Raw genomic sequence first — 26,435 nt, forward strand, 5'->3', positions numbered from 1 at the left:
CTGGAAGGTAAAGAAGTTCAGTGTGAGCAGGGTCCAGCTCTTCCACCAGGCAGAAGGGCTGGAAAAGAACCTTCTCCATGAAGGAGAAGCCTTAACAGGGCAGTGCCACGAACCTGCACAGCTCTGTCGGGGTAGAGAGAAGCCTCTTTTGTGTAAAAGCTCTTGTCCTGGACACTTTCACGTGAGGGAGGGAGAGAGGTGTTTATAGAGTGAGCAATAGCTGCCCTTCAGGCTCATCTGCCTCCTCTCACTGCTCCTAATGAGCTTTCAGTGAGGTAGAACCTGCTCTGAGATTCACAAAGCTGCTCTGCAGTAGAAGACAGTTATTTCAGCTTCTGGGAAATAATGGTACACAGTGGTATCTGAAGAAGTTTATAGTAAAACACTGAAATTCATTAGACTGAGCAAATGGAACGTGAGAAAAGAAACCCCTGCTGCCTTTCAGTTATTACCTTACAGCTGCTGGAGGTGACAAACCCAGCCTTGGTGTCACAGCTGCTGTTGTGGGGTGGCTTCTCCTGCACCGGGGGCTGAGAAGAGTCAGACTCACATAGTCCTGCGCTGGCACCATCCTCGATGTGCAATGATGGGGTGATCCAGGAACATACATATGAGCTCCTCTGAAACAGCACCTTGATCCCAACTGCCTCGTCCTCTTTTTTTCTCCTTTCTAAAGCAAACTTGATGCAATGAGTGAACTCTGCTGTGAAGAGATCCTTCCTAGTGGCAAGTGGCATTTTCCATATTTCATTCCGCTTAGGCCACTTGCGGATGTTCTCCTAGAAAAGATGTGAACTAAGTTATTTCTTATTCTTTCATTCTTATGAAACCCCAGGAGATTAGAAGGTAAATATCAATATTTCCATCATAAGAGACTTCCTCTGGAGCCCTGGTGACCTGTGCAGGGTCAGGTCCTGAAAAGCCTCGTTCCCAGCACAAAAACCACTCACAAGTCAGGCTCACGGTTCAAATAAAAGCAGATCTATTTCAGCACCAGAACATTTTATTAAACTACACTATCAAAATCACATTGATGGCAGGAGAACATTGCTATCAGTGCATGGTTCCTGTACTCGGAGTGTATTCGTAGCATCCAGCACTTGCTGAGGAGAAGGACCCTGAGACAGAATCCTTCGTGGCTGAAGAGGCAGTAGAAAACTTCTACAAAAACGAGGGCAGTTTGGGGCTACCTGAAAAGAGATCCAGGGGAAACACTTCAAGTCAAATCAGGGAGGGTTACTGTTAAAAAGTTGACTTTTAACTGGTGTTTGTAAACTTCCTCATGGGAGATATGAAGATGCTGATAAACAGCAGTTTTTCAGTAGTGGTCCCTGTCCCTGCCTGGTCCCAAACCCACACAAATATTGTGTACCGCTCCTTCACCTGTGAACCGTGACACACACTTGGATACGACGGCTTGAAGTGTACGACAGTTATAAAAACCTGCTTCCTCTTCTAGAACAAACAATAAAAAGTAGCAGAAATACATTCTATACAGAAGTAAAAAAAAAAACCAAAACAAACAAACCAAAACCAAACAGTTGAGTTTCAGACAAATATTAGAGTAGGTCAGGTTGAATTTAAAAAGTCTTATTTCTACCATCTATGGAACTATTTCTAGGCTCCCCCAGCCCCTGCTGTGTGACACCCCAAAGCCGCCCTTGGGCACACACAGGACAACAGCAGCCTTCTTCCGCAAGCATCCTCAGGAACAGGTCACTTAAAAAGTTTGGGTTTTTTTGTGCCAAAGCTTCCAAAGGGCTGTGAGCAGAGGTTTGTATGAAATAAGGCTATTTTCGGTCTTGACACGAAGGCTCATTTCAGTGACGTTTTGAGGAGAGGAACCGGTAAAGTGGGTGGCTGTTGCACTGCGGAGAGGTCGGGCTGTGGCAGGAGCGGGGAAGGTGAGGGCAGTTTGAATTCAAGAGAGGAACTATGTACACCAGTCTGCAGCGCGATGGGGCTCTCCAGCTCCAGTTCCCAGTACCGCCCAGCCAGCTGGGGGTCTGCTTCAGGTGGTTTGGCAGTCGGTTGGGTTGTCAGTAACACCCATCCTTCCAGGAATCGTCCTCAGCAGCCTGAGCCTGTGCCGATTGAAGGAATCTGGGTTGAAAGATAGAAAAAAAAAAAAAAGAAAGTCACTGAGAGCTAAAAGCAGCAAAGTCCTCAGTAAACTGTCAATGTACACAGGAATCACCGAATCGGTTTGGATGGAAGGGACCTTTCAGATCATTGAATCCAACCATCAACCCAACACTGACAAGTCACCACTGACCCATGTCCCTCAGCACCACGTCTGTCCGGCTTTTAAATCCCTCCAGGGATGGTGCCTCCACCACTGCCCTGGGCAGCCTCTTCCGAGGCTTGACAGCCCTTTCCATGAAGAAATTTCTCCTAATATCCATCCTAAACCTTCCCTGGCGCAACTTGAGGCCGTTTCCTCTTGTCCCATCGCCTGTTCCTTGGGAGAAGAGACCGACCCCCCCCTGGCTACCCCCTCCTTTCAGGGAGTTGGAGAGAGTGAGAAGGTCTCCCCTCAGCCTCCTTTCCTTGTCTGAGGCTTTAGTTCACACTGGGCTTCTGCAACATCTGGCTTTAGACAATCTCAACATCTGCCTGGCTTGGGACAACTGCTGCAGTCACACCTCCACAGCTCACATGTCCCACGCACCAGCAATTTTGGGCAGTTTAGAGAAATTAAGTGACTGTCACTGGGTACTTAAACAGGGACATATTTATCCTGCTCTGTAAGTTATTAACACTGTTGTGGGGTTTTCCCAGGACTAAATCCAAGAGAAATCATCTTCTCTGCAAGTGTGACTAAACACATGAAAAATCATCAGGCTGTATGGAGAGTACTACTAAAATTAAGAGTTTAAAAATACACTTTTGAGTTTTTTTTTTTTTAAAGTAGATACAGTTCAATTTATTGAAGCTACAAGAGGACATTAAAAATCTACAAGTACTTATTGCTTTGTCCTACTTTTCAAACCCTTTAAAAACTCCTTAGGCCCCAGACAACACCCACCCGGAGTCCTAACGAAAGACTAAGGAAGGAAAAAAAACCACCAAACTTATTTTACCAGTAGCAAAGTTACAGAGGCACCACAGCAGGTCATCTGGGAAGATCGTATTAATAGTAAAGAGGGTTTATTAGTCCTTTGGAAGAGTTTTTCCCGTTCCAGAGAACGGATGTATGCACCCAATGAACATGTGCCCTAACGTTCGTTTCTTACAGAAATAAGTTTGAGCTTATGCCTCTTCATTTCCCTGGATAATTAGTTTTGTTTTAAAAAAGCACTTATTTTTCTAAACAGATGGAATACTGAACTATTGAGTGGTTTGGTCACAGATTACATGGTTAAAAGGGGGATCTCACCCAGAAGCTGCCGAGCCCCAGCCTGCCGGTTCCCACACACTCACAGAATTTAATTTTAGTGGGTTTTAAAGGAATTGCAACCCTTTGCTCCTTGGCTGGGGGCAAAGTATTCAACGTCCAGGAATCTTCCAGCTAAACACTATCCCTTCTTTCAGGGTAAAAACCTGAAAGTTAACCAGTAGCTCTGACCCAACTCTATACTCATGTCATATTTTAAAACCGGAGATGAATATAACTGTATAAAAATTGTTTCTAGTCTGACATCAAGGCAGACACTCAAATCTGTCCCACACCTACCTCTTGGATGGTGGCATCGGCTTGCTCTTGGGCACCGAGATTCCTCCAAGAGATGCACGTGCTTTAATGGGTGGATTTTTTGCCACAGTGACCATGTTACTGCCCCTGGCAGCGCAACTGCTGCTGGAAGAGCCGGTACCGAGGGAAGATGCTTGTGGTTTTCGGACTCCACTCACGGGGTTTGTGTAAGTGCAGGCTTTGACCGGCTGCCTGGGTGTTAACAGAGAGTTTGTGCATGACCCTGCTTTCAGTGGTTGTCGCACGGTTAAGGGAGACTGGCCAGCACTGGAGGGATACCTGAGCTTACTGGGAGCCAGACCTAGAAATGGAATAACAAAGGAAAGAGTTGGCAACAGGATTTTAAGAACACTTCAGGATACTGGGCCTTTTAAGGGCCTTGGAAAGGAAATCACCTACAGCGGTGCGTGTAGGGGACACACACTGACCTCCTGAGCGTTGCTGAGTCCGTGGAATTCGACTGTTCGGCACCTGCAGATCAGACTCCAAGCTCCGACTGCTCCGTACGGACTCCAGAGCTCGAAGGCTGGTCCTGGCCAGGTTGGGCATGCTGTGGCGCATCTCCTCTGAAATCAAGAGCAAAGTCTCTTATTTGCTGATTCTGGTAGCAATGGAGATGTGTAACGATATACACCAGCTCTTGAAAAACACAGGCGCTTAAAGGTAGACAGGGTGTAACTAATTCTTAGCTTCTATTAAATAACAGCGGTTTTTGCAATGGCATGTAGCAATAGGAGGAGGGGGAAGGGTTTGACACTGGAAGAGGGGAGATTGAGATGAGATCTGGGGAAGAACTTCTTTGCTGTGAGGGTGGTGAGAGCCTGGCCCAGGTTGCCCAGAGAAGCTGTGGCTGCCCCATCCCTGGAGGGGTTCAAGGCCAGGTTGGAGGGGGCTTGGAGCAACCTGGTCTGGTGGGAGGTGTCCCTGCCCAGGGCAGGGGGTGGCACTGGGGGGGCTTTAAGGTCCCTTCCAACCCAAACCATTCTGTGACTCTATTCCATGACAATTCTTTCCATTGACTTCTACCAAAAGCTCACAACTAGCTCACCTTCGCTGTTCACATACTTGAGCCGGTCTTGCATAGGGCTTTGCACCGATCTCCTGGGGGGACGGATGCGGGATGTGGATGACCTGCTGTAATCAGCAGTGGAAGAAGGGGACTGACATCGGGGGGAACTGAGCGGGGACGGCGAGTATCTGTGAGCGCTGCGGTACGACAGGGAGCAGTCGTAGTCATCCTCGTCCTCCAGGCTGTAGGTGTCGAACTCCTGGTCGCTGTAGGTCCCTCGTCGCAGTGAGTGAAGGGAGGCACTGGAACTGCGACGTGACACCGAAGCAGAGCTGGAGGCGCAGTCCTGACGGAGGCCTGGGGACAGAGGGTGACATGGCTCAGAGTCATTCTACTTGGAAACAGAAATTCCTTACCCACTTGCAACACAAATCCAGAAGCAATGGTTTTATCAGCAATTCATTTCGCCTTGGACGAAGAGTAAAGTTAATAACTCTCTTTACTGAAGACACTCACAGCTTATGGAATCTCTAAACTGGAACAGTGTCACCCACATCAGCACTGTTTAATTAGAGCAAAGAGTTAATATTCCAATTGACCTGAATTACTACTCACGTCCCATACAGAAGGAGCTGTGACTGTGGACTCTGCATTGCCGTGCAAGCTTTGTTAGGTGAGCTAGGTACAGGAGTCCAATTTACAGTAGGAATTTTTTAGTTCAATTAATTACACACCCACCAGCATTTCAACAGCTTGAAACGAAGATTTGAATTTCTGCCTCCAAGTGAAAAACCAGCTGGTTTTTATTGACATCTACAGCGCATCTGTCTGGTTTATTTACAGGTCCTCCCCGAACTTAGGCCTTTAGTTAAGTCTTCTTGCCTAAAAAAATCCAAGCAACTTCTTACTAAGAACTAATTTATTAAACTGGTTGAAGGGGCTTTTGAGAAAGGCCTCAACTAAAGTTCTGAAAAACTCTCTTCTCAGCGCAGTCCCTTCACTGCAGGGATTAAAAAAAAAAAAAGCAAACGTCCCCCACTCTTCTCCCTTCACAATGCAAGTATGAAAAGCTTCCATCATTCTGAGGATGAAGCCCTTCTCGTATTTCACCGGAAATTTTGTAATGTGACAGCATTTCCTTGACTTTTTTTTTTTAAGTGATCACAAAGCATAACAAAATATTCAAGTTTAGAAAAAAAAAAGGTTGTTATTGGCTTTGTTCACTTTAATAATATTAACCTTTCCTCGACTGTGCTCAGGTGTAATAGTGATAACAAGATCACAGAATCACAGAATCACCTAGGTTGGAAGGGACCTTTTAAGATCATCTAGTCCAACCAATGAAAAAAAAACAAACAAACAAACAAAAAAACAACAAAAAAACAAACAAAAAAACCAAAACCAAAACAAAAACAACAAACCACACACACACACCCCACCACACCACCCAACACTAATCCATATTCCCAAGCACTATGTCAACTCCTCTCTTGAATACCTCCAGGGATGGTGCCTCAACCACCTCCCTGGGCAGCCCATTCCAATGCCTGATAACCCTTTCAGTAAAGAAATATTTCCTAATATCTAACCTGAACTTCCCCTGGCGTAACTTGAGGCCATTACCCCTTGTCCTATCATCTGTAACTTGGGAGAAGAGACCGACCCCCGCCTCTCTACAGCCTCCTTTCAGGTAGTTGTAGAGAGACTTGTAGATCTTATGTTTTCTCCTCTTTTTGGTCTCATATTCCAATCCCTAGATCATAATATTTTTTAAATTTATAAAGGCGCGGTACTAAAAGTAAGTAAATGTTCTCCCAAAGAAAAACAGAGAACCTCATTCTCTATTTCCTGTAAATCAAATTAATGATCAGTTTGCACAGACCAACAGATCCAACCACTTTGTTCCACCTTGATCTTCAATTAGGACCTCGTCCGAGTCACAATGGAGTCAAGAGAAAGTTTACCAATGATTTAATAGGAACTGGATCAGGGCCTTGAAGTCCCCACATGCAGGGACACAAATGTTTTATGCTTAAATTAAATTTGCAGAGCACTTTACCAGAGCAAAAGTGAAATTGTAACTTCAGCTCTTTCAGTTTTAGTAATCTTGAAATACTGCTTGCACCTTCTCAGAAATAAACAGCTTGTAAAATGCAGCCTCTAGACAGCTTCTGATGTGAATTTCAGGCTGCAGCTAGGCCACCTGCTCAGAAGAAGAAAAATTTACAAGCAAAAAATGTTGCTGGGTTATTTTTTCAGCTGGATCAGTTCCCCAAACCCATACAGCGCAGTCACACAGCTGCTTGTGTTTGCCCAAGGGGCCAGTAACAGACGGGCAACTGTGAGCTGCTGCTGACTGAAGTGCCACGGTCATGAAAGAACTTCATCTGTACTTCAGAGACAATCTGCGACAAAGTATTTCTGAGTATTAAGGTGCGCTTACATATTTAACAAAGTGGGGTTTTGGATAACACTTTCAAGGCGATCCTCTGCTTTAAGAGGTGTAACCTGGAGAACGTTACACAACTGCTTGGGTCTGCAGATTTTTAAAGGAAGCCCCTGCAAATCACAAACATTTCTAATATCTATTGAATTCTTTTCCTGTTGGGGAAAGGGGGAAGAGAAGAGCGGTTGGAATCCATCTACATTTCTCTACAATTCACAAACCGTCACACAAAGGAGATGGGTGTCACGTACTTTCTTCCTGAAGGCGTGCCATCACCTGGACATCCGTCAGGTCCTGGAGTTTATAGCCCATGGAGATGGAATCGTCGGAGGTACTGAGTTCACTGTCCACCGATGACTGGGAGCTCAGCGCAGAATGCATGCTCAGGTAACCTTCGGGAGGGAAGAGGAACATAAAAACCATTCAGACATCCACAACAACCCAAGAATGAGCAGCAGAGTATTTATTCTAGTAATAAAATCAGTTGTTGAGGTATGGTTGCTAGAAATAATTAAGAAGTTAGAAATTACTTGAGAACATGATGGTCAGTATTTTAACCTGCAGTTTTCAGGAGGCAGAGGGTCTTTTTGTGCAGGGAGAAAATTGTGGATTGCTGTCCAGAAGGTGGCAAAGGGATGCCTGCTAATTTTGAGCTTAAAAACATAGTTTTAAAGATCAGTGTTATTTCTGCCTAGTTTGATATAGGGGTAACTCTTGGCCTAGATATTAAGCACCAAAGTTACACAAAGTGCTTGTAGGGTGCTGGTGAGCAGAGGAGTAGAAGGATCCAAATGGCTTTACGAGTAAAGAACCACAAAAATCAGCCACACAATCTGCTTATGCAAAGTAGGGTTTGCACTAGAAACCTCCTCCCCATTCCTGAGCTTTATCCACTTTTTTTTTTCCCCTCTCATCATAAACCAAACACTCTCTCCCAGAGAAGGACACAGCTTGCTCATACAGCAGGTCACAAAAAACAAACTGGAAGGATCTTTCCACCAGGGAAGTTTACCCCTACGTCAGGCATTAGGAACAAATAATTCTCCTTTTGAATAATAATAATATCATAATAATCGTCACTAAGTGCAAACTTTTACCTGTTAGTACTTTTTCTTAAGTAAAGCAAGTCAGTATTTTCCATGGCATGAGTACTCCTACTTGCCACTGAAACAGAGAACAAGCCGTGTGGCTCTGGGGCTATACTGGTACCTGTCGTTTAAATGTGGGAGGCCTTAAGTGCCCCCCCCAAGACATGTGGTGTCACAGCTGCCTTTGGTCTCCCTCTCCCTGGCACCCGGGGTTAGCCTTGCTGCAGGAGGCTGAGCATCACCTTGCAGCGAGCGGATCTCCATCTGCAGGGGGAGGCAGATGCAGGCAACAATGGGAGAATCTTGGTACCACTCCACCAACCTTCATTTTGGCTGAGGGTAGCACCTCTGAGAGGCAGCACGCAATGCTGAGCATCTCCTTTTCCTATCATATAACTACCATACTGCTTTGTATTAAAAAAAAAAAAAAAAAATCAAAAAAAACCAAAACCACACAGCCAAAAAAAAAAAAAAAACCAAACCAAACACCCAAACAAAACCAAAAACCCCATTGCTTGAAAAATTTTTGGAAACACAGAAGGATTAGTGAATGTGGAACCTCTGCACGGCAAACACGCTTATCTATCTTCATGTTACAAAATACCATCACATCCTCCTAGCATAATTAACCATTTACGACCATATAACATACAAAGCTATTTCAGGAGAGAGTACATCGTTACCTTAAAGTAATTCCAAGGATTGCAATTAGTAGTATATAGATTTAGACCCACCAAAAAAGAAAATTAAAAGCCACAGTCTGACAGAAGATCAGACAAAGCCAGTAGATACACAAGAGCTCGAGAACACTTAACACCACTCACAGCTAGAGCAGGCTTAACAAACACAAATCCTGCTCAGCAGGGATTCCAGATCATCACTTAAATAAAAAGCAACAAGTAGCTGTAGCACACCGGCCAACAAATCAAGAATATAAATCAGCCTCCAAAGCATTGCCGTGATGTCATTCACCACTAACTTTTACTTTAGCTCAGGCATTTTGCTTGCTGCATTCTACAAAGTCTTGAAGGCTGTTCACCTACGGAATAATTCTCAACAACGACATCAGAAATAAACATTTTGCCTGTTCTCGGCAAAAACAAAAACCCCATTGCTGGGCAACCCTTTCCAACAATGGTTAATTCCAACCAGGCAGGAAAAAGCAGCAGGTTCCCACCGTTATTTCTTCAACCAGTTTTGAAGAGCAGTGACTGATGACACAGAAAACACAAGTTTGAAGTGCAGGTGTAAAACAAGTTTCTTACACGGACATCGAGCAAAGTGCTTTGTACCAATAAGTCTCAAATTCTCATCTGAGAAAGCACAAAGTTGTTCCAGTCCCAAGATGCTGACACAGCACAGTGAGAGAAGCGGGACTGTAGTGTCAGGAGTTTGTGTGTGTTACACAAATACACACTCCATCTCAAGCCACTCCAGCTCCAGGACTGCAGGGCTGGGTAAAAAGTCCCACTTCTTCCCTTCTGGTGTCAGGAGAAGACGTTGGAAGCAGTTGAAATAAATAAAGCCAATGTAAGAGTAGGGATTGCACCTGCAGGATGCAGTATAATGAAGAAGCAGAGGTTTCCTGCTGTAACTAACACCTTCTCTAACACTAAAAGCTGTATTTTTAATGCAGCTGTATCTTGAATACAGCTTTTTAAAAAGCAAAGTTCCCAGTTCAATGTGTGTGTTCAGTTTGGTCGTTGCGTTTCAAATTGCGGGTCTGTTTAAAAACAGTCAAGGAGGGGAAGAAAAACATTTACATCCTTTCCTCAGTAAAAACCGTTGTGGTTCAACACTGCCAAGATGAACTCGTTCTGGTTTTCATGACAGAAACTTCAAAATATACCACATCTGGATTCTGTAAAAGGGGTTTTGTTTAGATTTTAAGGGAAGTTACTGTTAAATATTTTTCATTTGAACTATAGCGAAGCTCCGTTTTTCTTAGAAATAACATTAGATTCAAGTCAATCAACTTGACAGTGAACTTTAAACTCACGTTAGCACTCACACGAGTCACAAGGGAAGAGCCACCAACAGCTGAGTGAACTCTCACGTATAATCCTACACTGACCTGGCATTTTATTCGCTTCCCTTGACGGCCTCAGCAGATTTGCAGAGTGAACCAAGAGGTCCAGAACTTGCCCGGCCACTTTGGTTTTACACCTCAGTCACCGCTCCCGTGTGAAAAGGTGGTGAGCCACCTGAATTGCCCACCAGCCTCATAGTAAAACCAAGAAATTGCTTTAGAGATTTTCCCCCTGCAGAATTCAGCTTGCAAAAACCAATCAGTCCTACATACCTCCTTTTGTTTGCAAAACAGAGATAAGTGTTAATTTCTGTTTACAGCAGAAAACCAGCAGATCTCACAAGCACACCTGCACTGGGAAAATATCCACAGGCAACCCTTTTTCTTTCTTAAAAAAATAAAAGGGTTCATTTAACTTCAAGTTTCAAGCCAGAAACTGTTAGACATGCTTTATGTTTTTAAACATGCGTATTAGGATATAGCAATTTCCACAAAAACCAAACAAATCAAGGAAGACTCCTTTAATAATAAAGCCAAGAGGCAAAGCATTTGTAGTGGGAAAGTGAACACGAACTGCACCAAGGAGAAAGGAAGCTCCTGAGGGAGCCCACAGGGACTCCTTGGGCAGCAGCTGATTTAAATGCCCAAGGCAGATTTGAGGCCAGGGCCTTTAGGAGAAGCTTCGTTATCAAACCTGCAAACACAGGCTTTGAACAAGACATTTGTGGAAGTTGCCTCTAAGGTAGGAAATCTTACTCCAAACACAATTAAGTCTGATGGAAAGCTTTTGTTATTTCACGTTTAGCTGCCCACTTGGCCAATTTAAAGGCTCGTCCTGGAGACTACAGCTCTTACCTTAAAGCACAAGGCTTCTTTCTGTTTTCTACATTAATCAATATTTTCAAAAGAAACTTCAGAAACTCTCAAGCCAGAAAACTGAATCCAAGTAACTTTATTAAGTGAAAACCTACAGATTGTAACATTACTCAAGAGCAGTTATTTTCTTTGCCCCAGCAGCTGTTTTCTATTTTAAGTCACTTAAAATTAGTACAACTTATAAATATATATAGAGAAAGCTATAAAAACAAAAACATGAAATAACTACAAGACATTTAGAATGCAAGGAGGTTTTCTCCCACGTAACAGATGAAACCTGGGTGAGTAAGTGACCAAATTAAAAGAAAACCCCACGGGTGGACTTGCATCTCTTGACAACTTTTCCCTGTGTCAATTAGTAATTCTCCTTGCATTTTAAACACTGGAGGTTTCACTGCTCTACTGCCATGCCATACCTGAGCTGCCACAGGTTAGTAGTGCTTTGTTAGTCGATTTGAGATGCCCAGGAGAGTTTAGTGCATTGCTACAGGAGCCTGTCTCTGTATTCAAATTATGGGCGCTCGGTGAGGCCAATGGACTGCAATACAGGTTTTTCCATCTACTGGCTAGAAGGGAAAAAATACAAAAAAGCCATAAAGGTTAGCAAATTATTTTTAAAAACAAAGAGCATAAGATAAAGACAGACATCAGGTCAAACAAGATTAAATACTGTAAGAGGTATACTTCAAATAAGACATCCCGATGGTGTCAGTTACACGATGCAGGAAGCAAAGCAGCGCCCGTTCCCTTCCTCGCTCTCCCCTTTAACTTCTTTTGTCACTTCTGAAGAATTCCAAGAATAACTGCTGACAAACTGGGCTTTAAAGAAGCCATACGTTTCGGAAAGTTTCAGATAACTGTTTTCATAAATACCTGTCACTTCTACACCCCATCTTCACTTTAAAGAACTCTGTTGAACTTTATGTTTACATGTGTCATTTTGAATTTTTAATGATGGAATCAAACCAGCATTAAATCACAAAAGCTGTGCCTTTAGATTAAAAGGAGAGCAAATTAATACAAAAACCAACCATTCTGAAATATTTAATCAGCACAGACTCACATAGGAGTTAGTGAAACAATCAAAAAGAAGCCAGGTAGCAAAACTTAGTGCATCGATGCTTACTGAAGCTGGAAATATGCAGCTACAACGCTAAGAAAATAATGAAGATTCACTACATAAAAAAGTTTTCTTTTTTATTTCCCCCACAAACATAAAGTCAGACTATTTTAGTTATAAAGGAGTGATAGAGTACAAGTAAAGCCTGATACATTTCAGACAGAAAACAGAGAGTTAATCCAATGAACCTTCATTCAGATTTTCAAGCACAGAGGGTTTACAGAAGTAGATGAAGTTTGTTCTCAAACTACATTCAGTTATCTCAAATCAGGAATTTCAAGGCTAAACTCAAAATAAGCCTGATTACAAGCAGTGCCAAAACACTGTTAGTATGTAAACTTAAAAAAAAAAACAAAACCAACCCAACCCAAAACAGTGGCCTCTCAGACTTGCCAGCACTGAGGTCAGATCACTGGTCAAGCTCCAGTCACAATTATTGCACTTCCAGAGAAGACAAAGAGCCAATTCAAACCCCGGGTGGACAACAACTTCTGTACCAAACCGGGGCTTGTGTTCTCAGCAGTTAAGCACATCCCTGGACTTCCAAAACATTAATTCCCTCAGAAACTTCACTTTTTCAAACGCTGCAGACAGATGAGGTTGCAACACGTGCTGCTCTGCAATGCTCTGCAGTGCTGAGCTGCCACAAGAAAATAATGAAACTAGTCATCCCTCCAGCTGCAGGGAAAATCCCAGCTGCCTGTCTAGGGAAGCTGGATGATCTACAAAGCTCTATGATATAAAAAGGGTTATTTATTCACTTCAAACCCCTCAGTGCCTTGGCTATCAGCAATTCAGCCCAGGACTCACACATTTTCCATGCAAACCCGGAGTGCAATTGTAAAGAGAAAGGTAGGACAGGCACCGGAGGGATTCCAGGGGAGGTACTACAGGTATGCAGAGACACAATAACCTCCTCGGTGTTGGAATGAAGTAAACGATGCATCTATTCAGCTCTTACAACCCCAGAATGCTGCAGATGACGGTGGTACACGGGTACTGAACAGAACCCTCCGGAGCGTTTTCATTTTGGGCAGGGTGAGTAAGGGGTGTCCCCCCCGTGGTTACACAGCACGGCTGAAAGCCACCATGAAGTGCTTTTTTAGGGGATGATAAAACTGGAGGAAAAACTAGGTTTTCAAGTGACACAATTTCTTCACCTTACAGGTTTTAATGGTTCGTTATTGTAAGCTCTGAGCATCAGACAACTATTTTACCCAGGTAATAATGCTAATGGTAAGATACAATATGAATAATCACCATTAGAACCACTCAGCAACACCAGAACTTCTCATATAGAAAGAGGCTGCAATAATAGTTTCATGTGATTCTCTCCCCTACTCCCCAGAAGCACATTTGTTCCTCTACATATTTTTACATTAAAGATGTTTAAATATTTAAAACAAAAAAAATAAGAGGCTGAAAACACTAAAATATATTGTAGCATAAACTAAAAGCAGGGAGGTTCTTATGCAATGCCAACCACGGCTGTGCAAGGAGGCACCAAGGGCACACCTGAAGTGCTCTCTCTGCAGATGCTCCCCGCTACGGCAACCCCAAACTTCACCTCCCCTTCGCTTTACATTTCTCAATAACATAAAGTACCCAAGTGGAAATAAAAGGCACTGGAAGAAGCGATGCTTAGAGTTTAATTACCTTGATCGAGTCTGTTCAGAAGGGTTCGGCAGGCGGCTTCTGTCTCAGGACTGGGATTACCCAGCACCTCGCGGCACCATTTTAAAGGTGAGTCCGTTTTCTGATCCGCAGAAGATTTTCTCGGGGACACATAGAGCCTTCGCAGGGATTGAAAGGAGACAGTAAAAAATGCTCATTAACTCAGAGCACACAGACACCGAAGGAGCATTTACTAAACTGTACCTAACAGTAAGCAATAGAAAAGCTATTCAAATTAAAAACAGGGGAAAAAAATTGAAGTTTTCTTTTTAATGTAATGTTAGGTAAGTTCTCCCAAAGCTTAAATTTTTGACAGTTCCAATATACCTAGCGTTGTTTTGTATATACATACGGGATTAGTCTTACCTACAGACAGATTTAATCACCTTATAGTCTTGGAGTATTTACAACTGATCCTGTGTAAAGTAGCATCTCTCAGGAAAGGCCCAAGGGTACACGTAAGAGCTGGATTGAAAAGCAACTCAGGAATTTCACTTACGTATCTCACATTCACATTTTTTAAGTCAAAAATCCCAACAGAGAGAAAAGTACCCTATATTTTAACGTAAATAGCAACATGCTGAGGGAAAAATCAGTGTTGTGTAGATACAAAAGTTAAACAGTTTTTAATTCTTGCACGTCAGTTGGAGAACACCCTCAGGCAGAGGCCACTGAGAGCTCAGTCAATCATTAGCAGGAACAGAAACAAGAAGTGTGGTCATTAATGGAATCTGCCCACACAGACAACAGAATCACAGAATGGTTTGGGTGGGAAGGGACCTTAAAGCCCATCCAGTGCCACCCCCTGCCCACCAGACACCTCCCACCAGACCAGGTTGCTCCAAGCCCCCTCCAACCTGGCCTTGAACCCCTCCAGGGATGGGGCAGCCACAGCTTCTCTGGGCAACCTGGGCCAGGCTCTCACCACCCTCACAGCAAAGAAGTTCTTCCCCACATCTCATCTCAATCTCCCCTCTTTCAGTGCAAAATCCAGTATCTGAGTACAAAGCGATGATGAGGATGGTTTTAAACTTCCAAAGAATGTCTGGCCATGCTTCAATTGCCTCCTACTCTCTCTTCTAGCAATAACTTTTGACACACCTGCAGCGAGACACATCAAGCCTTTCTGCTCCAGTTCCCCATCCTCACAGACACCTCACATTCCATTCACAATATACTCCTTTCCCCAACAAAACTATCATAAATCATCAGATATTCTACTAATCATCCCATTAATTTCTGATAACCTCTCATGTTTAGGAAATATAGAAACATACTATGGGACTCACGTCAGGTGTCCTATCCACGAAAGCAAGAATTGGCTAAAATAAAATATATGAACAACTGGGATATTTAAAATACAGCGGAATCAGACCTATTACCCCGTCTCTGATCCTGTATCCAGGTAAGGATAAGCAATAAGTCCCACAAGGCACAGGCGCAGGGTGAAAAACTACCTCCACCCACATGTGACAAAGCTCTTACCTCCTATTTACTCTTGATATTGCCTGGTTCTTGGGGCTGGGACACAGGTGGAAGGCAATTATTATTCTCCGCTGCCTCTTGACATACCACTCCTGACTTTACAGATCTTAATAATACTGCTGCCCCTGGCCAGACCCATCTTTTTCAGGGAGTTGAGATTCAGTCTTTTTAGTCATGTCTCAGACAGAAGCTTTTTCATACCAAGCTTTACACAAAAAACACATGCAAATAAAAAAAAAAAAAATCACAAAAGCTAATATGCTATTGAGAAAAGAAACACTGAGAAACATAAACACAAACACTCCTGAAAGTGCAATGTTATCTTTTCTGAAAGACCCCACAAGCACATCTTGCTGCATCTCTGCATGGATAAATGAGCATTACATCCACTCAGATCCAATAAAACAGAGAAAGCAAAGTGCTCTCTCTCTGGATTTATTTTACAGTTCAGACCCAAAAAGCAGCAATAAAACCCTCAAACAAAGAAAGAGGCCAATAGCCTCCTTAGGGCAGGTCACGCTGTTCTTCACGTATTTTAGGTTAAAGGAGAAACTCCTGCTCTACTTCGGGAAGGAGTTCTTCTGCCCAGCTCCTTCCACGCTTCTAATCGTGTTTCTGCCCAGAATTATCAGCTGAAAATGAGAACACTGGTTTGATTGCTAGAGCCGTTCCCACATGGGCAGAGCTGCCTGTTCCCAGGGTGTCCCCGTCCTCTCCAGTCTGCCAGAGGACTTTCATTTTTCAGCTGACAAGTCTCTTGGCAAGAGGTGGTCTCACTTATAATTTCACTAAACTCAATTAAGTAAGCACAACCCAATTTTTCAGAGCACTGACAGGCAACTTACAAAAAAAGAGAATTCTGGTTTGATTTCCAAGCTTCAGGTTTACTATTTTCCTTTTTAAGTAGCTTTGGGGACAGGGTCAGTGTATTTAGCCAGCAAACTTCCCAAAATACACTGGCGTAGCTTGTCCTCCTGGAGCACTGCACACCATCAGCTGAGAAACTAAAAGCACCAGCCCCACAAACAGAAGTGACTATTTTTCTGGACGTGATATTAAGAACCAAAAGCCCCCTTTTACTAGAGCCCCCCCCCCAGCCACTGTCACCCTCCGTTAGCCCGTTAGCCACCGTGGCAAGCAAGGCCAGGCTGGTACAGCACCACCTCTCCAGCTGAACTAGAACAGGCTTTCTCTGGAAGAGGTTTTTCCGAGCAGCTAAACTCACTCCGCTCTGTTTAAAAATACGCAGAGTTTTAATTCTGGTAGTTTCATCCTCTGAGGCTGTTTGATTTGTCAGGTTAATTTAATCCAATAAGCGCTGGAAAAAACGTACCCGGGCACAGCATTGAGCGTGCGCTGAGCTGCCAGTTCACGAGTCAGCCAAAGGCTTTTGGGTTTAACAAATCCCCGATTAGGGAAAGCGCTGTACCTTGCATTCTGTTCCTACAACGCCGCCTGTGCTGTTCAAATGGCAAAAGGTTAGGCTTTGAATGTTTCCTTTTGTCAAATCGCAAATGGCAATTAAGAAGTTATTTAGATAGTTACAAGGGCCTAATACAAAATTCAGAAAGTAAACATTTGGGTATATATTCTCAATGTGATGTCTTGGGGTTTTGCTGCATAACTTATTAAATATGAATGAGATTTTCTTCAGCTTCTGTGAGGAAACCCTTAGATAAAGCCTCTTCAGTTTCTGTTTACAATTCTCTGTGTTTCACTCTCCCATATAAAGTATTTAACAAAACGCACCTCTGTGAAGAGCCAAGTAGTTTTAGTTGTGCAACAACCACAACGCGAGATTTTGCCGTTGTTAAGAATGTAGGCACTCAAAAAGAAATCTGTGGGGTTCTTTGCACTTTATTCTGACACATTCCAGTGCTCAAAAAGCACAGCATCTTCTGGAAATACTATTTTCCTTCTGGGGTCAATGTGACAGGAGGATTTATGGGCATTAACAACCACTGTTGTTTGATTTCAAAAATACTGCTTTAAATAAAAAAAACCCCAAGAATCTAGAAAATACTCTGACAACTTCCTCAACTTGCACACTGCTCTGGGAAAATAAAAAAAAGCATCTTCAACAATTCAGTAACGCATCAGGTAAGTTCTAAGAGTGTAAGCCAGAACTGCCTGAGAATTTAAGATCCTAATCACGTAGGATAATTGCACTAGTAAATCTATAGATCATAAGAGCAGAACTCAGGCTGCAGGAAGCTCTAGAACTTGGGCGTTAGTAAATTAAAGTGAAAGTGAAATGAACGTCAGCTTGTAAGACACATGCTTGGTTTATTACACGTCTTCCACAGCACTCAGCCCCAGCCACAGGTATTTGAGTTGTCTACATCAGCACAAGGAGAAAGAGACCTGAGGTCGCTAAATACGTTTAGAACAATTTAGGTTCATAAGATACACCTCCATAAAGTGCTAAGGCGGCAGCTAAATTCTTCTATAAAGCATGTATTTCAAGTAGGTAACGCATTCATTTTCCTCTCCTTTGGATATCAGACTTCAGAAAGTTGATTTTTTCAGATTTATTACTGATAAAGTTTAAGGCTTTTCACTTCTGCTATTTCTTTATCTCTCTGTTTCACCCAATGACACATTAATAAGAATGTTTTATAGTTCAGAGGGGGCTGGAATTTGAATCATTTCATAATTCCAAGTCAAAATTCTCTCTCCTGAGTCTTACCAGGAAAAATAACTGACAATTGGCAAAACACCAAACAAGTAGCAAGAGAATGCGTTAACAAGAGGCTGAACACAAATCACTGCAGGAAGAACAATAAACGAAAGGCACTGAAAACCACAACTGAATTCTTCTGTATGGGGAGTACCAAAGAACGAGAAACACTGAGGCAGGCAAACCAGGCAATGCTCTTCCAGGCACATCTTGTTACTTCCCTTCTGCAGGGACAACAGCCTCGTCACTGCGCTGGAGCGGAGCGTAAAGGAGTGAACTGGTGACCAGTAACATGTCTTAAGTTAAGCATCAGGCTGAGCTCAGGAGCGCCAAAAGCCGCCTCTCACTGGATCGGGTCTCTGGGATATTTACAATTTTGAGTAGCTATTTGAGAAAGCGACCTAAGAAAGCACGTCCAGGGACGGACACCAAGGAGGGACAGAGTTACAGCTGCTGCAGGGGACGCCGTACCTCATGTTTCACAGGAGTTCAGGCATCGCAACCTCAGCTTTAAGGCTGCGCTGTTAAAATTCATCAATTCACCAGTAACAGGAAAAAACAGTCACTGTGAATTTCCCAGAAATTGCCAAAAATCTTAAGTATCAAAGTACAGGATACACATGTTCCAATATTAGCTCCGGGGTTTTTTCCTAAAATATATAATATTTTAAAAAGGACTGCATAAAAAGGACATATTTTAAAAAGGACTGCATAATATTTTAAAAAGGACTGACCCCCTCATCAGCAAGGCCACCTTATTAAAGTTGATCCTAAATCTGTGTAACGTTAAGGTTGGTTTGGTTTTTTTGTTGTTGTTTTTAAAGACCACTGTTTTCTGGTTATTGCCAATAGGAATGCACAAATATCTGCCCGGACAGTATGCGAGACACGTGCTTATGAAGAGAATTTAGGATATTTGGCAATAAGCGCAGCCAGGCACTAGTGACTGTACATACATCACTCGTTCCCCACTTTGTCTCGCTGAAGAGCTCTGGAACATCATAAAACCAGCTTGTTTTACCAGTTTTATTTGACAAGAGGGAAACAAAACAAAGGGAAGCAACGCACCATGATCAAAGGTAATTTATGGTAACAGAACTTGCACAAGAGCTCTGCAATACCACCTGTATTTAAGCTCCTTGGGGCGCCTCTTTTTAACCTATCAGCCCATATTAACCAAATCTGGTAAGAAAAGAGAGCTATCAAAACCATGAAGATCCTACAAGGCCCAGCGAGAAGGGTCCCTGGTAAAGAACAATGATCTAATTAGCCACCAACTCAAGGAAAGGTTAATAAACTGAGCCTCTGGGTGCAGAATCTCTCCCGATTGCCCTGGACAGTATTCACTGCCCAAGTAAATCTCAGACTCCATCTGGTTTCTTTACCAAGTCAATACAGTTTGAAGGATCTCTCATATCACACGAATATAGAACTGGCTGTTTTCATTAACATGGAAATAATAAAAATAAAGCCCCTCTTCCAAATTCAACTTGTTAACTATTTTTACTTATTTATTTATTTTTAATAAATCTGCACAAAATACTGTGTAGGTACCCTAAAGAGTCGCAGTAATCAATTTAGAGGCAGTATTTGGGTTTTAAAAGGAAGCTTGCAAAGCCAAAAAAAAAAAAAAAAATAAAAAAAATCATGACCGGCTGTAGAAGCTAAAACCAAATGAGAAGTCACTTGTACCATCTGCAGCAGGAGATGTGTGAGCAAATTTCCTGAATGCCCAGCAAAAGAACACGTAAGAAGAAAGTCAATTTTGAAGAACACTTCTAACTTTATACCTTCCTTTTCCAAAACTGACTAATGCTCAAAATTGGTCTTCCCTCATTTGTCATCTCAAAAATGTTTTTCCCTATTTTTAATATAAGCTTAAATTTCAATGTGAGCTGATGGCATTATGATATTGAGCCCCGTTCCATTAATAAACAAATTTTACCTTCACTTACAATGGCTAATGAATGTTTAGAGAGCAAGACTTGTTTTGTGTTCAGCAACCCTTCTGCGATGCTGTGTCTTTGCTGCCGGATTCATCTCCAGCTACGCTATTTTGAACCACAATTTGCAGATCCCCGAGGCTATCCTACAAAGTCTTAAAATTAACAACTCCAAGTAAAGCCTCAAGTCACAGCTACTGCACGAGCTGGAATCAGCCCCGAACTTTACCCAGCTTTGGAAGGGTAAGGGAAATTAATCTGCTGATTTATAAAAGGAGTTCTAAACAAGGCTGCGGATGGAGAGTGCTACAAAGAAAGGTCAGTTAAGGATTACATCATTGATCTGTTTCAGTTCGTGTCTCCAAACAAAAGAAACAGGTTAAACTGCAACAAAACAGTTCTCAGGAAATGGAAGTGATTTGTCTTCTTAGATACAAGTAAAAGCCACGAATTCCACATGGTCTGAGGCCTTGGTTTGTGTTTTACAAAATTCTTATTTAAATACAGTATTTGGCAGTTATGTACAAGGCTTAAAAACTCCATTATTCATTCATCTGCATGTGTTATTATACTTAACCAAACTAACAGGGAAAGGAAGGCTTTCTGTCCTTGCTAGAGCAGTGTCAGGAAGAAAGGGGGAAAGAGAAGCCTTATAGTTAAACTGATATTTTTTTAAAAATAATGCTCTGGCATAATGGTCTTAAAAATAAGAGCAACCTATAATAAGAACTGCATTCTTGCTGCTAAAAATCAAAGCACTGGAGAGAAATCACTTTATACCCTTAAAAATTATTGCACAACTAAACACAGCAACTCCCAACCGCAGCAGCATAAGTTCCATAGATTACTAAACTTTCGAGATACTTACCAGCTATTTTCTTCTTCATTGCAATTTTCAAGTTCTAACACTTTCACTTCATCCAGATCGGCGCTATTCCAAAGATTTTCTAGATCTCCACATTTGGCATTGGGATTTTGTTCGTTTATTGGGACCGAGGAGTTGATACCTGCAATGACAACGCTTCCCATAAGCTCCGTATCCGTATGTGAAGAACATCTAACGCCACCATCGCCCTCCGTTTCCACCTCACGCGTGTCAGAAGACAACTCCTCAGTGGCACTGTTGCAGCTATACTGCATTTGGGCATCTCTGCCTTTTCTTAAGCAGTTGTTCTCTCCTTCCTCTTTTCTTATTTTGCTTAACTGGTTGTGCAGATCTGCCATTATTTGCAATTCCTGCTTCTCGGTTATGGCATTGATGCTGTTATTAATTTCCATCCCATTAAGACCGGAGTCATGGTTATCCACACCAGTATGGAGCTCGCTCTGCGTGTTTGTCCCGAGCACGCTCCTGCTACTCTTCATTCTCGGGTGCTGGTTCTGGATCTCCAGCCTCCTCACCAGCTCCCGCAGCTTCCGCACCTCCTCCAGCTCCGGCCCAACCTCCTCGGCTGCCGGCTCCGGCTCCGGGCCCATGGCAGAGCTCTCCGTCGAGTCTCGTCCTAGGTCAGGCTCCAGAGCATGATCCTGCTGGATAACCGGGGCATTCCCAGGCACCACCATCATCCAGAATGCACACTTTCACTGCAAGACAGGAAAAAAAAAAACCAAACAACATATAAAACCTCCACAAAGATGCACGGTATTTTAAGCAAACTGGAATTAAACACCAAAAATTCCAACTTTCATCAGCATAAACTACCCCGGGGTACAATGTGACTGAATTTAATCAAAATCTACTGGAAAAGAGCAACTGAAATTAGCACGAAACTTTGCAACAAACACAAATTCCTCGTTTCAAACAGCTAGGACGTGCAACTATTGTGCTACAAATTAGACTGTATAAAAGGAAGCTGATTTAATCATGCACAATAGTTTGGTTTCCATCTGTTTACAAACAAAATACATGAGAAAAGCCCTGATTGAGCAAAGTCAGGAAGCATAATTAGCAAGGTGCTGACGTCAGACAATGACAGCATTAAGAAAATGGTAAAAACATCCTTTGTTCCTTACCACGTTTATCCTGGAAAAGCAGAAAAAAGCTTGAAAACATTTCTCTATCAACTTATACGAAAAACTAACAACAGGAACTGCAGTTACGTGAAAATAATGACTTTAGTGGCATATTTTCCTGTTACCACTGAAAAGAGAGGGGCAAGCTCTCTGATGCAAACATAGCAAAAATAAGAAAAAAAAAATATTTATCACACCACAAATTATATCTTCCAGTAAGTTTCACAAAACGAAGCCATCTCTCTGCTTTTCCTGTCCTAAGTGCTTCTCTTCATCCTGCGGTTGTGTTGAGCGAGGAAGAGCATGCAGAGCAGCTTGAAACTGCAGAGGTACTCAGGCTTCCCCAAAACCATCAAATAATCCCCGTGCATGTAACATACAGCTCTACAACACTTACCCAATAATCAGCAAACACTGGTTTTTCCCTACACTAGTGATTTACATGAGTTCTCAGTTTCAATGCAGGCATTCATTTCTGAATTGACTCTTCATTGAAAGGCCCCGAATAAAAGATCAACGTTCCACAGAGCAAGTAGAACAGATTCTCCTGAAAAAATTATAAATCCCTTCTATTTCGCAGAAGGAGGGCAAATAGCTCAACTGACTGACAGATGAGGGAGATAGATAACACAGCTAATTCAAAGCTGAAAAGATCTGATGCGGGCATTGCAACTGCACTCGAACCCGGGTTTTTTTGTGGCTGTAGGTGTTCTCCCCCCCTCCCTTTGCTGCATGAAAATTTCTCCTGTTTTTAAGGCCTAACTGCCAGCGGGCAGAGGAAAACAGGAAAATTAAATGTCACCCAAAGTAAGCAAGGTTAAATACTGACACCTCCCCATGCACACCTCAGCATCTCCCTGTCACTTGCAACAGCAGTAGCTGAGTATGTTTCCTTAAAAATATAGTTTGGGGAGCGTTGGGTTTTTTTCACTTGACAGATCTTGGCTTTTTTTTATTTTGGTCCTCTACGTGCAAGATGAAATTTTTAGGCTTACGTGTGAATGATTAATGAACACGAACAGCACTCGTGAAGAGCTGTAAGAGAACAGAGCAGACTGCAGCGTGCTCTAACCACCGCTTTCCGAAGGGTGCCTCTCAGAAGCAGCATCGCTGAACTCCTTTTTGACTTGGGGAAAAGAAATTTAATTCATAGTTACCCAGCAATCCTATTCCTACTCATAAACCTACTTGGAAAACCTCCCTGCATCATCCTCCCTGCTACCAAACCAGCCCATCGCCTGCCGGGTGACAAGACCGGGGTGATTTCCGCAGATGTTTCCAAGCTCTTGCTCGGTGGCTCGACGAGGACGCGCCAGCGGGAGTTTGAGAGTTCTGCTGCCAAAGCAAAACACAAGGACCCTCGGGAGGGGGAAGGCAGTGAGAGTCCTCACCCAAAAAATCAGTTTCCCCCGCCCCGAGGCAGAGGAGCAGAAAAAAACTGCATTTTCATTGATGGGGTGTGGGGGGGGAACAAACAGATTAGAAGCGTTTAGCCTTTTCCCACAAGCACCAAGTCTAAAAAAATAGCTAAATAAAGCCAAAAGGATGTGGGAATATAAATCTGCAAAACTTGGTTTCACTGTGAGATGGGCAGAAAAAAAAAAAAAAAAAGAGAGAAAAAAAGAAGGAAGAAAAAAAGAAAAAAAGAAAAAAAAAAAGGCACATTTCAGGCCGTGACTGTGTCGGAGACAATAATTTGGACTTTTTCAAACAGACATCCGGGTTTCTGCCGGCAGGTTAACGGGCTCTCCCCACCGCCGGGGGCGGACCGAGGCCTCCCCCGCGCCCCCCGCCCCGGCTCCCCCCGCCGGTCCCCGCTGATGGCGGGGGGATCCCCACCCCGACCCCCCGCCGGGAGCCCCGCAGCCTGGACAGCTCCCGGTGCGCGGGCACGGAGGGGAGGAGGAGGAGGAGGGTGAGGGCGGGGAGAGGGCGGCAGCCGGCACCGGGTGCTGGGGGGGAGCGGGTGGGGGGGGGTCCGGCCTGAAGGGGGGGGGGCCGGGTCTGTGAGGGGCCTGAGGAGCCGGGGCTGTGAGGAACCAGAGGGGGCGACCCTCACGGGTCGCTCGAGAGCGGCCGCTCCACGGCAGCCGGCACCGGGTGCTGTGGGGAGAGCGGCTGTGGGGGGGGGCCCGGGGCTCTGAGGGGCCTGAGGGGCCGCGGCCGTGAGGGGACCGGAGGGGGCGACCCTCACGGGGCGCGGCCGCTGCACGCCGAGCCGAGGGCTCCGGCCCCCTTCCCTCCCATTCCTTCCCCTCAGACGGTACCTGCCGCGGCCGCCGATGGACGCCGCCCGCTCCGCCGCCGCCGCCTCTCCCCGGCGAGCACCGGAGCCCGGCTGGCGAACGGCGGGAGGGAGTCGCCGCCGCCGCCGCGCGCGCATTCGGGCCCCGCCCCCGCCCGCTGCCCGAGGGGGTCTGCGCGTGCGCGGCGGGAGCCTGAGGGGAGCGCGAGCCCGGCCCTCTCCCGATGGAAATAGGCGAAATAAAATAAATAAAAGATTTTGTGGTCTGCCAGCGCTGTGGTGAGCGCTAACGTCCTCTCAGGACGTGGTCGCGGCAGGCGACGATAAGGGCATCGTCATTCTCCTCACATCCTCCTCAAAAATGTGTGCGTTGGACCCAAACACACCCTCCGGAGTCTTCTGATAACGTTGGATGTTTTCTTGCGGTGATGAGGGACAAGCGCTCTGATGTGGCTTTGGTTTTGAGTTGGCCTGAGCAGCGGGTCTGGCACCGACAGCCCCGAGGGCTCGCTCTGTGCCCAAGATGGCAGCTCCTGAGGGGCCCCGCTCCACCCCGGCCTCCGAGGGCCCTGCTCATGCCACCACCGCAGCTTGGAGCCTCGAGATAACCTTTATGTGATTTATAATCTGGGCAAGGTTTGTCCCCGCAAGCAGCCGGGATCCCTAGTGAAATAAGAGCTCTTTGTGTCTGTGGAAAATACGTCACCTCACGTGAGAGAAATCTGCGCGCAGAATCACAGAATGGTTTGGGTTGGAAGGGACCTTAAGGCCCCCCCAGTGCCACCCCCTGCCCTGGGCAGGGACACCTCCCACCAGACCAGGTTGCTCCAAGCCCCGTCCAGCCTGGCCTTGAACCCCTCCAGGGATGGGGCAGCCACAGCTTCTCTGGGCAACCTGGGCCAGGCTCTCACCACCCTCACAGCAAAGAAGTTCTTCCCCAGATCTCATCTCAATCTCTCAGCGTAAAACCGTTCCCCCTCATCCTATGGCTCCCCTCCCTGATCAAGAGTCCCTCCCCAGCTTTCCTGGAGCCCCTTGAGGGACTGGAAGGGGCTCTAAGGTCTCCCCGGAGCCTTCTCTTCTCCAGGCTGAACCCCCCAACTCTCTCAGCCTGTCCTCACAGCAGAGGGGCTCCAGCCCTCCCAGCATCTCCGTGGCCTCCTCTGGCCCCGCTCCAACAGGTCTTTGTCCTTCTGCTGTTGGTGCCCCCAGAGCTGGAGGCAGCACTGGGGGGGTGTCTCCCCAGAGCAGAGCAGAGGGGCAGAATCCCCCCCCTCACCCTGCTGGCCACGCTGCTGGGGATGCAGCCCAGGGTGCGGGGGGTTTCTGGGCACATCCCTTAGGCTGGTGTGCTGTGGGCCAAGGCTCCCTTTTTCCCACGTAACAGCAGGATTTTAGATCAGACAGAATTAAATTGTGTGGAGAACATCAGATCATGCTGAACCCACCCCATCCTTCTCCTCGGTACCTTCTCTTCTTTCTCAATGCCACGTCCTCCAACAAAGCATTTAGTGACTTTACTAAAAAAAAGGGAAGCAGAAAATGACAGAGGCCATCAGATCAAAGGGCACACACCAGGAGTGTGCTGTACAGATGAGGAAGCCACATGTGAGCTAGGACTGTTTATTAGAGCCGTGAAACAAGAGGTGAAACAATCGCTACGGGGACAGGCAGCGGTGCGGAGAGATGGTGCAAAACACCTGGGGAACGAGATTTGTCCCACACCCACCAGGGCCACGCACCCACCAGGAGCTCTGGAACCAGTGAATATGTCATTTAGAATCATAGAACCATCTAGGTTGGAAGGGACCTTCAAGATCATATAGTCCAACCATCAACCTGACAAAAAAAACATCACTAAACCATGTTCCCCAGCACCATGTCAACCCGTCTTTTGAACACCTCCAGGGATGGTGCCTCAACCACTTCCCTGGGCAGCCCATTCCAAGGCTTGATAACCCTTTCAGTGTAAAAATTCTTCCTAACATCCAACCTGAACCTCCCCTGGCGCACCTTGAGGCCGTTTCTTCTACTCCTGTCGCCTATGACTTGGGAGAAGAGACTGACCCTCGCCTCTCTACATCCTCCTTTCAGGTAGTTGTAGAGAGCAATAAGGTCCCCCCTCAGCCTCCT

The 26,435-nt window shown here is 44.8% G+C and overlaps 1 protein-coding gene across 2 annotated transcripts; it reads right to left on the reverse strand.

The window, feature by feature from the left end:
• Positions 1 to 967: 967 nt before the first annotated feature.
• Positions 968 to 24,449, reverse strand: LOC141464823 (SLAIN motif-containing protein-like). Of its 2 annotated transcripts, XM_074147946.1 has the most exons (9): positions 24,325 to 24,442; positions 20,913 to 21,628; positions 13,919 to 14,055; positions 11,559 to 11,708; positions 7,401 to 7,541; positions 4,743 to 5,060; positions 4,123 to 4,260; positions 3,677 to 3,995; positions 968 to 2,103 (listed from the first exon to the last, which is right to left on the reverse strand). In XM_074147946.1, exons 2-9 carry the CDS (start codon positions 21,608 to 21,610, stop codon positions 2,040 to 2,042), a joined length of 1,965 nt encoding a protein of 654 aa, XP_074004047.1. In that variant the 5' UTR covers positions 21,611 to 21,628; positions 24,325 to 24,442; the 3' UTR covers positions 968 to 2,039. The 2 variants fall into 2 exon arrangements, with proteins under 2 accessions (XP_074004047.1, XP_074004048.1); XM_074147947.1 differs by lacking the exon at positions 11,559 to 11,708 and having other exon boundaries at positions 990 to 2,103; positions 24,325 to 24,449.
• Between the last annotated feature and the right edge of the window lie 1,986 nt (positions 24,450 to 26,435).

Source organism: Numenius arquata, chromosome 5 (genome assembly GCF_964106895.1).
Source record: "Numenius arquata chromosome 5, bNumArq3.hap1.1, whole genome shotgun sequence".
Taxonomy (NCBI): Eukaryota; Metazoa; Chordata; class Aves; order Charadriiformes; family Scolopacidae; genus Numenius; species Numenius arquata.